The sequence below is a fragment of the Equus quagga genome, chromosome 16 (assembly GCF_021613505.1).
Source record: "Equus quagga isolate Etosha38 chromosome 16, UCLA_HA_Equagga_1.0, whole genome shotgun sequence".
Lineage (NCBI taxonomy): Eukaryota > Metazoa > Chordata > Mammalia > Perissodactyla > Equidae > Equus > Equus quagga.
In genome coordinates this window covers 27,181,428-27,196,536 of record NC_060282.1, presented here as the reverse complement: position 1 = coordinate 27,196,536, position 15,109 = coordinate 27,181,428, and the positions used below count along the sequence as shown (strand labels likewise).

The window sequence follows — 15,109 nt, the reverse complement described above, 5'->3', positions numbered from 1 at the left end:
ATGGAGATGGGATTTGAATACTGGTAGTTTGGCTCCAGGGTCCATGTTCTTCAGTGGAAGGAAGATACTCAGTATGGTACCAGTTTGGTTATTACCAGTACAACTACTATAAGAAAGAATAAACATGTAGACCTGCTCTGAAGTCAACAAAGGCTTCTATCAATTTTAAAAGGTACTAACCTTAAAGTAAAATTTTCACACCACTAATAGTATCAGCTCGGTTCTGGGCATGACCTAACTTACAATTTTAAATACTGTGTGATGTTGGACATGTTCCTTAAACTCTCTGATATTCAGATACCTTGACTGTGAAATGGCAATGCAATTGTTTCCAAAGAGTTTTTATTAAAAATATATAGATAGGATAATGTACATAAAGAAGCTAGCACATTACTTGGAACACAGTAAGAAGTCAATAAATTGTACTTCCTTTTGGGGCAACTACTGTTATTTTAGGTACTAATGGCACTGTGATCCTTGGGCATTTGTCCTAATCTGGTTATAACTGTAAGATATAAGGATATATCTTTTGTAACAATAATTTTTAAGTTAATAATACAGTTTTGTACTACTTCCAAAACCAAATGCAAAAACCTAGGGCAATTACTCAAAAGAGTTCTGCAAACTCTTTTAATGGTGTGACAATGTATTTTTAGAAAAAGTCATTTTGCTGTATTTTCTTATAAATCTGTGTTATTGGCTTTACACAAATTCAGGTTAAATTGGTCAGAAAGAATTTACCTCCTTCAGAAAGAAAACTAACAGTTTTGCATGATTTAAGAATAGCATGCCAGGAGCGCAGAAAGAATTGTAAAATAGAGATTCACCCCAAAAATAGGAGGAAAAAAGTGATTGATGAAGTGCTGATCCTGAGTTGTAAGAAAATACTTCACAGATGCTCTTCCTCTCCATCTTCACTGTCACCAGCCTACCTCATTCTCATTTTTTTCTAGATTGCTGCATTAACCACATCAATGGACCTCACTATGGCTGGTATATTTTCCATGTAATATAGTCTCCATATTACTGTTAAAATGATCTTTCTAAAATTAAAGTTTGATCATGTTACTTCACTGCTGAAAGTCCTTCAAAAATCTTCCGATTGCCTTAATTCTGCAGATGAATATAGTTAATTGTGTTAGCCTCTAACTACATCTCCAGGCTGATGTGTACCCATAATTTCCCAATACTTCACCATCCCAATCCCATATCAGAGTCCAGCCTACTAAACTATATATTCTCTGAATGCTGTGACTTGGTACGTCCTTCTCTCACCTAGCCAACACCTACCATCCATGGACATTCAATGTTGATGCTACCTCTTCAAATCTTTGCTGACTCCATTATGCAAGTGCCCCATAGTTTCCCATAGCACCAAGTGCTTTCCTGTACAGCTCTATCATTGAATAGCTCACGCTGCTTTCATATTCTTTTTTTTTAATTGAAGTATAATTGACATACAACATCATATTAGTTTCAGGTGTATATCACAGTAATTTGACGTTTATATACATTATGAAATGACCACCACGATAAGTCTAGTTACCATATGTCACCATACAAAGTTATTATAGTATTGTTGACCATATTCTCTATGCTGTACACTACATCTCTATGATTTATTTAGTTTATAAGTTTGTACTTCTTAATCCCCTTCACCTATTTCCCCCACCCCCTAACCCCCTCCCCTCTGTCAACTACCAGTTTGTTTTCTGTATCTATGAGTCTGTTTCTGTTTTGCTTTGTTTGTTTGTTTCTTTGCTTGAGGAAGATTCGCCCTGAGCTAACAACTGTGCCACTCTTTCTCTATTTTGTATGTGGGTCCCCACCACAGCATGGTCACTGACGAGTGGTATAGGTCTGTACCCAGGAACTAAACCTGGGCTGCCAAAGCGGAGCATGCCAAACTTAACCACTAGGCCATGAGGCCAACCTGTTTGTTTTATACGTTCATCTTTTCCAAAAGACCAAGTCTGAGAAGATGAGGCAATCAACTTTTGGTTTGGAACTCTGCTCACTGTGGTGCCAAGATTCTCTTTTACGCTTAGCATTCTAGGGTTTCCTTCCATGCTGCTGCCAAGACAAGCTATCCCCTCTTCCTCACTTTCCATTCTCTCCTCCATCCATTTTGTCAGGCTTTTGTCCACTCTACTCTATTGAAATGACTACGTCAAAGTCACCAGAATATTCCTGTTGTGATGTGATGTTCAATTCTTAATTTGCATTTTACTCAGTCTATGAGTAATTACCTCCCACTGTTGATGACTCCATCTCCTTGAGCCTTTCTTTGCTTGACCATTAGGACACCATACTCTCCTGCCTTTCTTTAATACCACTGACTACACTCACAATTTTTTTTTTTTGTAGCTCATCTTCCTCCTTCTGATCTTTTAAATGTTGTAACACTTTATGACTTGATCCTAGGCCATCGCCTCTTCTCTTTCTAACCATCACTCCTCAGTGATGACATCCATTTTCATGTTATCTATATACTATGACTACTCAATGTTTATCTTCAGCCATGACTTCTGTCCAGAGTTTTGCAATAAAACATCTAATAAGTATCTCAAAATTAAGATGTCCAAAATAATTCTTTTGCAATTCTCCCCCACATTATTCCCCTTCTCAGCAAATATCATCACCATTCACCCAGTTCTTAGGCCAAAAATCTAGGACTCATCTTAATCTCTCTTTCTTACATTCAAGTTCACATTTACACCTACATTCAGTCTTCAGTAAACTTTGTCAGGTCTATCTTAAAAGTAAATCCCAAAGCTTACCAATTCTCATCACTGACCATGACCTTCCTATCTAAATCACCATTACCTTTCTTTTCTACCACTGCAATAGGCTTCTACTCCATCCCTCCTTACAGTTAGGCACAGTGATTTCTTAGAAACCAAGATCATATCACTCATTACCTCAATAAATTCCTACACTACTTAGAGAAAAGTCAAACTCTCCACAGCCTTTAAGGGTCCATATGACCTGGTCTCTGCTCTGCTTCTACAAACTCTTCTCCCATCACTCTTGTCGTCATTCACTGTGTTCCAGACACCTAATATTCTTGCTGTGGCTTGAACATGTCAAGATCTCTCTCCCCCTCACAGTCTATCCACTTGCTCACCTCCCAAACTTTGATATAACCCCTTCAATTCATTTCATTTGGGCATAAACCAGGAGGAAGTCATGGATGTCTTCCCCTAACCTCCAGCCCCCGCTTTAATTTTCTCCATAGTATTTTCCATTATCTGAAAGAAGAGAATATATTTAGTGATATGTTCTCTCCCTCCACTAAAGTGTAAACTCCACAAGTGCAGGGATCTTATCTTCTTATTCAAAACTATGTTGCCATTGCCTAGTGACAAATAAAAATGGCAAGCAACAGGATATATTGGAGAATATGAGGAAGCCATTTGGTGTAAACCTAATTCGGCCTGACCTTGTCTTTCCAAAAGGGCCTGACCGAGGCAGTTGAGCATGCATTGTATATCTGCTTTAGATATTCCCTATGGCAAGAGCAAAGGCCCTTGAGATAAAGGTGCAACTTCCCTCCCCCTCCCAATGTTCGCATTCCCTTAAGAATTAAGCATCTTTCCTTAGGCTAGGAACTGATTGCTGAGCTCACCTGTGGCCACCCAGCTCAAGACAATAGGCTTGCCTCCTGCTACGCCCTCTGAGATAGCAGACCCACTACCTGCTGTGTCTATCAAGCGCTGTGCCGTCAGGGCAATCTTATGACTATTGTGGGAGGGACATTTCAATCATATGTGAAACAGCCTGTTTGGGGGTATATAACCACTCTGTATACTTCACTTCCTTGGTGCCCTTTCTTCCTTCGGGAAGAAAGGCCCTGGGCCATGGTCCTCAGATTTCAGCTCAGAATAAACTCACCCAAATTTTCATTTATAGATTGGTTACGGATTATTTTTGTCAACACTAGAACAGTGCCTGACATGTACTAAGCACTCAATAAATGCTTGTTGAATAAATCGTTGAACGACTGGTTGTACGTCTGTGTATATCTTGTGGTTACAAGTTACCTCTTTACCATTCCTGCATCATTCCTTTTTCCTAATATTTTCCTAAATAAGCCATATTTGTTTAATTCTACTTCAATCATTTTTACTTTTTATAAACAAAATATACTATGAAAGTATTCCCAGACATGCATTACCACATACATCATATTTTATAAAGTTTCACTTCACATGTATATTATTTAAACTAATATTTGCTTCCTATTTTAAAAAGGATATATTATAAATTTCCCTTCTAATCAGTTTTATACAATGTAACGTGGATCAAGAGAACAGGTTTTAGAACCAAGTAGCCTGGGTTCAAATTCTAATTCTGCTTTTGTCTCTAAACCATAGAAGTGTTTACTATCTATAAAAGATAAATAATAATCTTATCTACCTCCTGGTGTTGGTGTCAATGTCAAATGAGATAATGCTTAATAGTGCTTCATATAAATGCTAACAACTGTTCTTCATTATTATACTTAATAACATTTTCGTGGATGAATAGATGGATGAATAAATGAATCATTGAATGAGGGTTCAGATCCTGTATATATTTTTTCATCTATTTCTTCCCCACTCTAAGAAAAGATGATATAGACAGGTGTTGCTTTGGAGCCAAAACAAGCAAAAGCAGTTCTTTCTGAGTCTCTGAAGGACTTGGAGAAAACAAACCCAGATAAGGGTGATGGGATAAGCAGCTAATTAAAGACTTTTCGCCTAAGGGGAATAAGTAGCAGGTTCAGGGGCTTTTGAAAGGAAATCACCCACTAACAGAAGTACTTACGCCTAAGGCCATATATTGTCAGAGTTATTAGTAGCTGCAGGGGGGTTATTTGAATCACAGAGTCTCAGAGGGAGGAGAGCTTGAGGTTTTATGAGAGGAAAATTTTAAGAAATCATAAAGTGTAACAAGGCCAAATTTTGAAGATGAAAACTCAGTCTTCAGTGTAATTTTAGTTTTACATTTATTCCAAGTCCAATGTTTTTATCAAAATATTGCTGTACTTTACTGTAATTTACCTAAGAATGGCTTGATAGGACAGATTTGTGCAAGATTATTAAATACTGTTTACATCCTGGTTGTTTAAATTTTTGGATCCCCAGCTTGGTATTTGATGATTTTAACTGAAAGCACCTATAAGCATAACTCACATATCATATCTAATGGGGCTGCTTTCCAGTCAACAGTTTAATTTCAGTATGTCAGTTTTTGCAAAATTACTGAACATTTTATTGTGTTTTACTATGACAGAAAATAAATGAAAGTGTTGACAGCAGTAATAAGAACTAAGAAACTGAAACAATACAATTTGAGATGGAAATCAGGAGCGTAGAAAGCTGTCTTCTTTTGGTTTCAACTGGATGATCACTTGGCTTAAGTTGTTAACTGAGCATTCACTGAAGGGTGAAGGCAGAGAAAATAAAATCATTATGTATAAAATCTTGTAAATAGATTGCCAAAGATTATAACTAAACTGTAAAGTATAAATAGAGAATTTGTTCTCTCAGAATAAAGTTACCCATTTAATATGTAAACCTATTGTTTATGTTTTACCTATGTATCTTTTCTACAGATTCTCAGAGGAGTTTGAAACTTCAGATGGTTTGTGAAGGTGTAAGCAAGCAAAGTAAGCAAGAGCATTACCATGTGGTGAAAGACTGAAATTGAAAATGCATGGGTCCTGGACTTGAGAATTTGGCCAGATGTTCGACCTCTAAAAAAATTCCGGAAATTATTGCAGTTATTGCTAAAATCCATGCACTGAACAAATTTTTACTGAGTATGAATCATGTGCCAAGTCTTCTTTTGGTTGAGCATAAAAACAATATAGTGGTAGGGAAGAGAAGGGCAAGAAAGATTAAGAAATTAAGGAAAAAAAACCCTATATATAATATGGTGGATGGTTGCTATAAAAGAAAAGTAGGGTAAGGGTAGACAGAACAAATGGAGGATGGACGGCAGAAAGTTATTTTAGATGAGATGCCAAGAAAGATATTCAAGTGGAGACTGAATGAAGTGATGCAGGAAGCCCAAAAGATATCTCAGGTGTGCATGGTCCAAACAGGAGGAATAGAAAGTTCAAAGGCCTTGAGGCAGTTAGTATTTTATCCAGATAACAGATATTGAAAATGAACACAAATTAAAGACCATGCTCTGATATCAACCTAAGATAACTCTGCACTAGGCTGTCATATTTGAATTTTTAAGACATCACGCCGTTTCTTTTTTTGAATATTTAAGACATAATCATTTTTATTCAAAACATTTTGAAGCTAAAATTATTTATAGTTAAAAATAGAAATGCAAAGTTTATTTTCATTTATGTAAAGATTAGCAGCTAGACCAAATGGTAAAACCTAAACTGAGCTATCATCCAAGTGTCATTTAGAATCATCACCTTTCTATTTCTTGTCTCACACAGATCCCATATGTCCTTCTGTTATCTATTCAGTTTTCTGGAATTACAACTGTTCTACAAGGTATATGTTATTTTTCAAATGGTATAAAGAAATATGTCCTTTTCTTGTGATCTTGGCAGGAAACAGAAGTCATCTGATAGAATTTTCTTTCTCTAGTTATGTACTTTCAATCCAATGCAAAATAAAAGGTTGTCTGTTCTATGTTTAAAGACTCTCCATAGATGCAGTGACAGGTTTCTCAAAAAAGCCCAGGGACCTACAGATAAAAGGGCTTTTGACAGGGAGATTGCAATGGCTCTTGAGTACCTCATCTTTTGCCCTTAAAGTAGAAAGTGAGGCTGACTCCATCTAGGCTAGGAATAGTACACTAGTATGTACTAGGACGGTAGCTGAATGTCAGCCATGGACTAGGGTGTGGTCTGAAAGTCTTTCACAGGCTTTAGTGGCTGTGTAGGAGCTCCTGTCCTTGCTGAGATACATCCGTAATCAAATGGCATGACCTTCCTTTATTTACATGGATTTCTGTTTCTGATGGCAAAAACATTGGGAGCAACCAACTGACACATTTGACATATGAAAAAGCTTCATAATACTCTCATGGGATGGGGCTTTCTTCTGCTTTAAACAAAAGTGGTTTACGTTTGTAGTTTAGAGTTCTTATTCTCTACTCTCCATCTCAGAAAATACTCTTTTTATTCTCTCATTTCCTTTTCCTCTTCCTAAAATTTCTTTCATTTTTCTTTTCTTCCTCTTTTTTTGCTGAGGAAGATTCACACTGAGCTAACATCTGTTGCCAATCTTCCCCTTTTTGCTTGAGGAAGATTTCTCCTGAGCCAATACCTATGCCAAACTTCCTCTATTTTGTATGTGGGTCACCAGCACAGTGTGGCTGCCAATAAGTGGTGTAGGTCCATGCCTGGGAACTGAACCCAGGATGCCAAAGCAGAGCATGCTGAAATTAACCACTAGGCCATGAGGCCAGCGCCCTTTTTTCCTCTTTCTTTAATGTCAGCTCATTTCTCCTCTTTATCTCTTTCCTCTTTCTAACCCTGTCTCATCTTTATACCTTCATGGACAAAAGAAATTTCTTTGGATAATGTAATGTCTGAATTTCTCAGGTCAGAAGAAAATGCAGAGTGTAAACCTTGGTGAATTACATTGTTTCACAGCCAATCAGCATTGTAAAAGTCATTATTTTAATTTTAACTTTATTTTTACTTTATATCCTTGCAAACAATGAAAACAAATCAAATTATGAAAATATACCTATTGTTTTAAGTCTCTCCTCTTTAACTCTTTGTCCTCAAATGCGTCAATTGATGGAAAGAAATTTCATAGTCCTCCTAAACAGCATATTCTAATAAATAATTACTATTATTCTCAAGAAAATTGTCATTATATCTCCCAAAGCCCTTCTTAAAAATTTTAAGTGCAAAGAAAAATCATGTATTCAAGAAACCCTAAATTAGAATTCAAAAGTGACAGGAGTCCACGCTTTTAGCCTTTTCCAAGATGCAAAAATCTTCTGTGGAAGATAATTTTTAAATACAATAATTTTAAAGTATTATTAAAACAACATACCAACAGATGGAAATCAATAATATCAAACCCTTTATCAGGACTGCATGTAGGTTCTATATTCTAGATCCAACACCTTTAGAATTGAAGTCTTCTCTCCCGATTTCATGGTGGAGATTTTGGCAACAACAAAAGCAGCTTAATTTTTGAAAACTTACTAGGTCCCAAGAACTATGCCAAGGCTTTAAATCATTTACTAGCCACAATAAACCTATGAGGATGGTCTCTTATTTTCCTGTTTTATCAATATGAGAATTGGTAATCGGAGATTATGTAAATTTTCCAGGATCATGCAGTAACTCATCAGAATTCAGTGTTAAGGTCAAAGCCCAAGACTATTACCCAAGACGAAATTAACCCCTATGCTGAGAACCTATTACAATTCCCAGCTGTGAGGATTTTATTCAGTTTTACATGATTCTTTATAACTTTTCTCCATTAATTAGGACATTAACATGATAAAAATACAAACAGAACCTTTAAGGAGTAATTCATAGATTTACACCTCATTGCTTTGCATATGTAGGTTCTTTGGACACTCTAACTAGAGGAATAGATGGATTTTTTCTGATATTTAAAGATTAATGGGCTAGTTTATGAGTTTCCATACATCATCATATCACTCTATCTTTATAAAAGATGATTATCTTAAAGGAACTCCATAGGTTTGCTGTGAGGATTAAAATAAATATGTATTTTAAATTACTCAGCATAGAACCTGGCAAATAGAAAGCATTAAGTAAATAGTAATCATATCAGAAATTGTGGTTATTTAGCTGAAAGATGAGAATGGCAAAGAGTCATTTAAAGCCTCCCAGTGTTTTAAATTATTTATTGTAGATGGTTTTCAACAAATAACAGTTCACATTCTGTTTTTCGTAGTGAACAGAATTAAAATATTTGTTGTAAGAAAAATGTCCTATGAAATATGCCAGATATATCTGTTTTGGATTGTGGAAATATAATATTCCTAGACAGGTCAAGTAACCATTTATCCTTCCTTTTTTTTAAATAATATTCTTGGTTTATGCCATTTTCCCAGCACAATTTTTAATAATGTCCTGATTTGAATGGTAAAGGATATTCTACTAGTTAGAGCAGTTATGTCCTATATAAATACATATTCTATGAATGCATAGCAATAGACTTCATCTTTACTCCTTCCTCAGTAGAAATAAGTATACCTTCCATTTGTTTCACAATTTAAAAACACACTTTATTTTAATGAACTATGAGCTAACATTATGTTAACTCTGTGTTAACATATGGTAAAATGTGTTTTTAAAAGTGAACAATAATAACTATTGATACATGTAATTTCTTTTCATGTATAGGTACAGCAAGATGAGTCATTAAAAATAAATTTTATATATTATAAGGGTATATGTTATGTGTGTGCATATAAACACTCATGTCTTCTCTATCAAAAAATGGAGAATTGAGATTATTAAAATAAAAACAAAATTTTGCATATCTTTTATTTTAAGAAAACTTTTCTCTTATTTTCCAAATCACATACCAATAAAACTTTAATGAAAAAAAACCTCAACTTATTAGAACTAGTTCTTAACCTGAGATTAAGTTTACCATGCTTCTTTTATTTATTTATTTATTTTGGCAAAGAGGATTGCCCCTGAGCTAAAATCTGTGCCAATCTTCCTCTATTTTGTATGCAGGATGCTGCCACAGCATGGCTTGATGAGCAGTGTATAGGTCCGTGCCTGGGATCTGAATTGGTGAACCCTGGGCTGCCGAAGCGGAACACACGAACTTAACCACTACACCACTGGGCTGGCCTCTCACAACCCTTCTTTTAATTTAATACTATAAAATTAAAAAATAATAATTTTTGGATATGCTGTTGGGACAGAGAAGAAAGCAACTTCCCAATTTCTACATTTTCCACATCTATAGAACTCTACAAGAACCAGAAGTCATTGTAATGATCCCGGAATAATATAAGATTCTAATTATAGTTTTTTTGCGTATGGATTAGAAAATATTTTAATCTGTTTCACATAATTTAGCAGGTCTGTTGGCCCATAACTTTAGAAAGTGTATATTCTATTTACCAATTTAAATCAGATACAGGATTGCAAAAATAAAGTTTGAAACAATGAGATTTCTGGCTAACCCTATACATCCTGCACATTCAAAGTGTCACCATTTATATTTATGAAAGACCGGGAAAATCTCTTCTTTTGTATTTTTTATACATATCTATAATTAGTAGAGAAAAGAAAATACAGATTTATTTAATAATGCATATTTTCTAATTCTTTTAAAGTCAAAGTAAAATATGTCCAAAAAATCAGCTTCTGTGATCCTTAAAATATATGTAAATTCTTTACATATTGGCATAGAAATCTTTGCATAAACTTTTAAAAATAAAAAATGGTATTTATTTCACTAATTCTCTTAATAGCATTAAATTTCTGTGTTATTGGATACATGTATGTATGTTTTCAGCCATATAAATCAATAAATGAGCAAACCTCACAGCTAGTTCAACACAAAATATTCTTCATTAATTGCATCACACCTCAATCGCATCAAATATTCACTCTAATGGGTACACTTAAGTATATCATAACTAATAAAGTATTTAAAAATTAATGCATAACTGTTAGATCTAAAATATAAATATTGAAAGATTCAAGACAACTAATTTTGATATAAAATATGTACAATCACAAAGCATACAAAGTTAGGTACTCACCAATACAGGTAGGTAAGGAATCATTCCATTGGGCCAAAGAATTGGGCACTGTATCACACCTAATTGCTACGGATCCATGGAGAATATATCCTGGATTACATTCAAAAAGAACCAATGAACCGACTGCAAATTCATTGCCAATCCTTCTTCCGAATCTTGGTTCAGGCACAGAACTGCATTGTGTGGAACTTGTTCTAGGAACAGCTGTGTACAAATAATTGTTGATTTTAATTTCATATTTAGTAGAGAAATACAGAGTTCAACCATTTAAACAAATTTCAAAGAAATTTACATTTTTATCAGAAATTGAATTAATAATTTAAATATATTTCTAAAAGTTTTAAGATTTATACAGAATAAAATACAATTTAAAATGAATACTGCTACTGTCATCGATTTTTTATTTAAAAGACTTTTTAATTTTTATCCTTTAAACAACATCAACTAAGTTTTTTTCTCTATTTTTTATTTTACAAACACTAATATAACAAAGTGATCAGAGTCAGATATTTCAATTTATAGGATGATAACTGAAAAATACATTTTTTTCTTTTTAAACTGGGATACCAAGTTAAAAAAAAAAATGTGTCAGTTATATGAGGTAATGTCACAATTTTTTTTGTTAGTAGTTGGTCCTTAAAAACATAGATTTAAAAAAACAAACATAATACTTTATTAATTTCATAGCATATTCACAGACTTAGTTGTTCAAAACATATTTATTACTGATGAAGACAATAGCTACGTTCAGGCTAAGCAGAATAGAAGTCAGACAGATTAACAACAATAGAAGTTTTTATTTTAATCATTATACAATATCAAATTTGAAATTGCTTTTAGGTTTTATAGGTATGTCTTTCAATTGTGACTTTTTTTTTGGTTTAGTAAAATAGAATGATAACAGGATGTTTTTTCTTTTTAAAACACATACAGATGGGATTAAAGAGTTTGACAACAGCCCAAAAATGATATGATGAATTTCAAATAGATTGATGCCTCTTATGTGACTTGAGTACAAAAACTGAATTTGTAATAGTGCCTTTTAAAATTCATAATGCCACACATTGTTTACAGAGGGAATACTATTAAAAATGAAAAAATATTATAGCCAATATTATAAATGGGATAAGAGGGTTTAATAAGAACATCAAATCACAAACATTTATAAATTTCTTAGAAATAAAGTTCAAGATACATTTGGGAATAACTACTACATGATCATACATAATTAAAACAAAATATGCCAAATGACAGCTCTTAATTTAGTTTAATGATAACGTGGAAGGTTGCCTATAAAAGGTGAGAAAAGACTCTGTAAACCGACTTTCAATTACACAAAAATATGCAGTAGCCATGAAGAAAGTCTGAATTCTCCTGAGAGATGAGAAACTAAAATTTTAGAATGGAGTAATGATTTCCTTGGCATGTCTAGGTGTATCAGCACAAAATTTTGTCCATTTTTTAATTTAGAGTGCTAGGCTATGAGGAAAATAAAATACATAGAGAGTGAAGAATTGTTAGAAAAAATAGATGTTTTGAAAACAATATGTTGGAAGGAAGGAAAATCATACAATCAACTTGAGAATGACGATGAAAGCAATAGGTCTTTTTTGACTTTGGTCAAAGTAACAGTGCTCTAGTGATCGGACAGGGGACACGGCAAAATTGTCAACAAAAGCCTGCACAACTTTCATCTCTCCTCTACGGTTATGAGGATCTCATCATTCAATAACTCTGAACATAGCATGGAAACTAATATCATTCTTTAGTGTGTTTCTAGGCTACAGGGTCACTTACCTTGATACACAAAGTGAAATCCCTTAGCTGTTATTGGTCCAACTGAAGTAAATCGAATTGTGATCTGATTACCTGAACTCAGTGGAAGTGATTCTCCTACTCAACAAAACAAACACTAAGATATCATAAATAATTTCATTCAGTAAACCTAACAAATTATGTTAATTTACACTGGCATTTGAAAACGTCAATCTATGTTCTATCAAATTACTATAATATATCCTGCCACTGACAATATACTTTCTTTGGGTTCAACTTCAATTGCACCTTTGTACTAGAAGGCTTTAATCACATTTTGTTACAAATTGCCTCATTCTTTAAAGAATCCTTAAATATTTGATATTACATCAACACCACAGACTGACTAAATATTATATTTACTCGATTACAATCCCAGAAAATAGCTGGTTATATTTCTCTCAAGCGTTTGAGTTACTATTAATTGAGTTTCTATTCTTTTTTTTAAATAGAGTGACTCTATTTCAGTTTACTTTATTTTTAATATGGATGACATAAATCTCAACTTTCACTACAATACCAATCAAAGTCAGTCTTTAATCAATAACTGATGCATGGCAGTTCTATTAAAGGATACCTGAATGGGATCCTGAGAGGGAAGATAACAGAGAAGATTGCTGAGTTGGCCCATCATACACCTCAACAACATCGTGGAGTGATGTCTGGAAAAATACAAACTGGCCAAACACCACTGATCAACAGGAACCAGGAGAAGCAAACAAATCACCAACCATCCAAAAACAAAAACAAAAAACAAAAGAAAAATAGAAAGAGGAGGAGAGAGAGAACAAAGTATTACAACATAATAGTCATCTCTTTTTCTACCGTTAAAAGAGGATAGGTGCCAATTGGTTGATATACCTGCACATGTATTTCAGGTCATAAAAATAATGACCACGGACTAAAAGCAATAAAGTTTTAAAATGACTATTTTAAAAAAATTAATTAAAGGAGTATAACATTTAATTTAGATCAGAAATCATAAGGTTGGTGATCAATACTTTATAAGAACGACTTTTTGATTTTCCCATTGGTAGTTTGATTCTTTTCACTTTGTGACTCTCTTCTCTTTTTCTAATTTTTTTTCTCCTCTTTTACACGAGATAGACAAAGTTTTGATTTAGGGGATTTTTTTTTAAGATTGCTTTTAATAAGCTGTTCCATTATAAATAATATCATCACTGGAAAAATATCAGCAAGATACTTTCCAGGTATAGTGTTTAATTCACATTCTAAGTTAAAAATGACTCCTAATCATTTACTGTTAATCTCTTATTGTTCTTGCAAAATAAATTTTATTTATGATTCCTCAGCAATTGAGATATTATAAAACTTTACAAAATGATTGCATTTTCATAGTTAGGTCAGATCTGAAGTACCTACAGCAAAAAAGCTTTTAAATATCTTTTTACTTCATTTTGTACTTTTTCTTTAATTATATAATAATTTTAGGTGCAGAAACTACCCAAACTATAACTTAAAAGAAAGAACTTGTCCCAGAGTAGAAATTAGCTTGTATTTTGTATTTTAAAAAATGAAATGGATAAAAATCATTATCCTTAAAACATTTTATTGCATTGAAAAATTGTGGGTTTTAAAAAAGTATGATACTTTTAAGTTTAATAATGTAAAAGCAAAGTAACTTTCATAAATTCAAAATCACATAACTAGAATTAAACTATACATTGCACAAATATGTGTGTATATATATATATATACATATATATATATTAATAGTTCCTCATGTTTTACAGCTTAAATCAAGGTTATGGTGATTCTTTGGTGGTCCTATGAAGATAGGCTAGTGCATTTGAAACATGCTGAATTTTGCATATGAACACATACACATAATAATGTAAACAAAGCTACACTTATTTTTTTGGCCTGCTAAAATAAGCTGGTGTTTTCAGTCCAGTTCTTTCTGGGGTAAAAGAAAATAAACACAGATACAGTGTTGTTGCTTTGAACAATTCCTGAACATTGAAGTGCTAAATTTCATAAATAATTCTCCTTAAAACATGTCCTAGAAGTCATGAAAACAAATTCATGTTGCTACAAAATCAGATACATGTAGTCAATTATTTTAAAGGTTTACAAGTCATATGAAAAATTTCCAGTTCAGACCTTTTTATAAGATTCCTATTTTGGTCTACCAAATCCCTAGCTATTTCATAAATACTCCAAAAAATATTAAGACAATTTTTGTTTTCTGTTTTTGCATTGTTTGATTGGTGTTTGGATGATCTGTTTTCAATGTGTCTTTAAATGTTTCTATTATAATGCAGATGTTGCCACTGCCTTTCCAAGTGCCCCCTTTAGCCCCCCAAAATCATGCCAGTCTAATCACAGGAACTTTGATAAATCAAGTACACCGTGCAACAAGGCTCTTGACAGATAACTTATTCTTTCTCTATACCTTTTTGGAAAGTCATTAGGTAAAACATTAAAACTCAACATCCTTTAACTCATTCTGTGTAAATATCTCAAATATTACATTAGAAAATGTGCCCAATTTCCACGCAAACTACTACATTTACAAACAACATCTAAA

The 15,109-nt window shown here is 33.4% G+C and overlaps 1 protein-coding gene across 1 annotated transcript in view; it reads right to left on the bottom strand.

The window, feature by feature from the left end:
• CSMD3 (CUB and Sushi multiple domains 3) overlaps window positions 1-15,109 on the bottom strand; it is a 1,175,747-nt gene that overhangs the window by 155,147 nt on the left and 1,005,491 nt on the right. The window contains exons 33-35 of the mRNA XM_046642300.1: window positions 13,136-13,249; window positions 12,541-12,636; window positions 10,744-10,947 (exon numbers count right to left, since the gene is read on the bottom strand). Coding sequence (XP_046498256.1) covers window positions 10,744-10,947; window positions 12,541-12,636; window positions 13,136-13,249 — 414 coding nt within the window. The remainder of the gene's footprint in view (window positions 1-10,743; window positions 10,948-12,540; window positions 12,637-13,135; window positions 13,250-15,109) is intronic.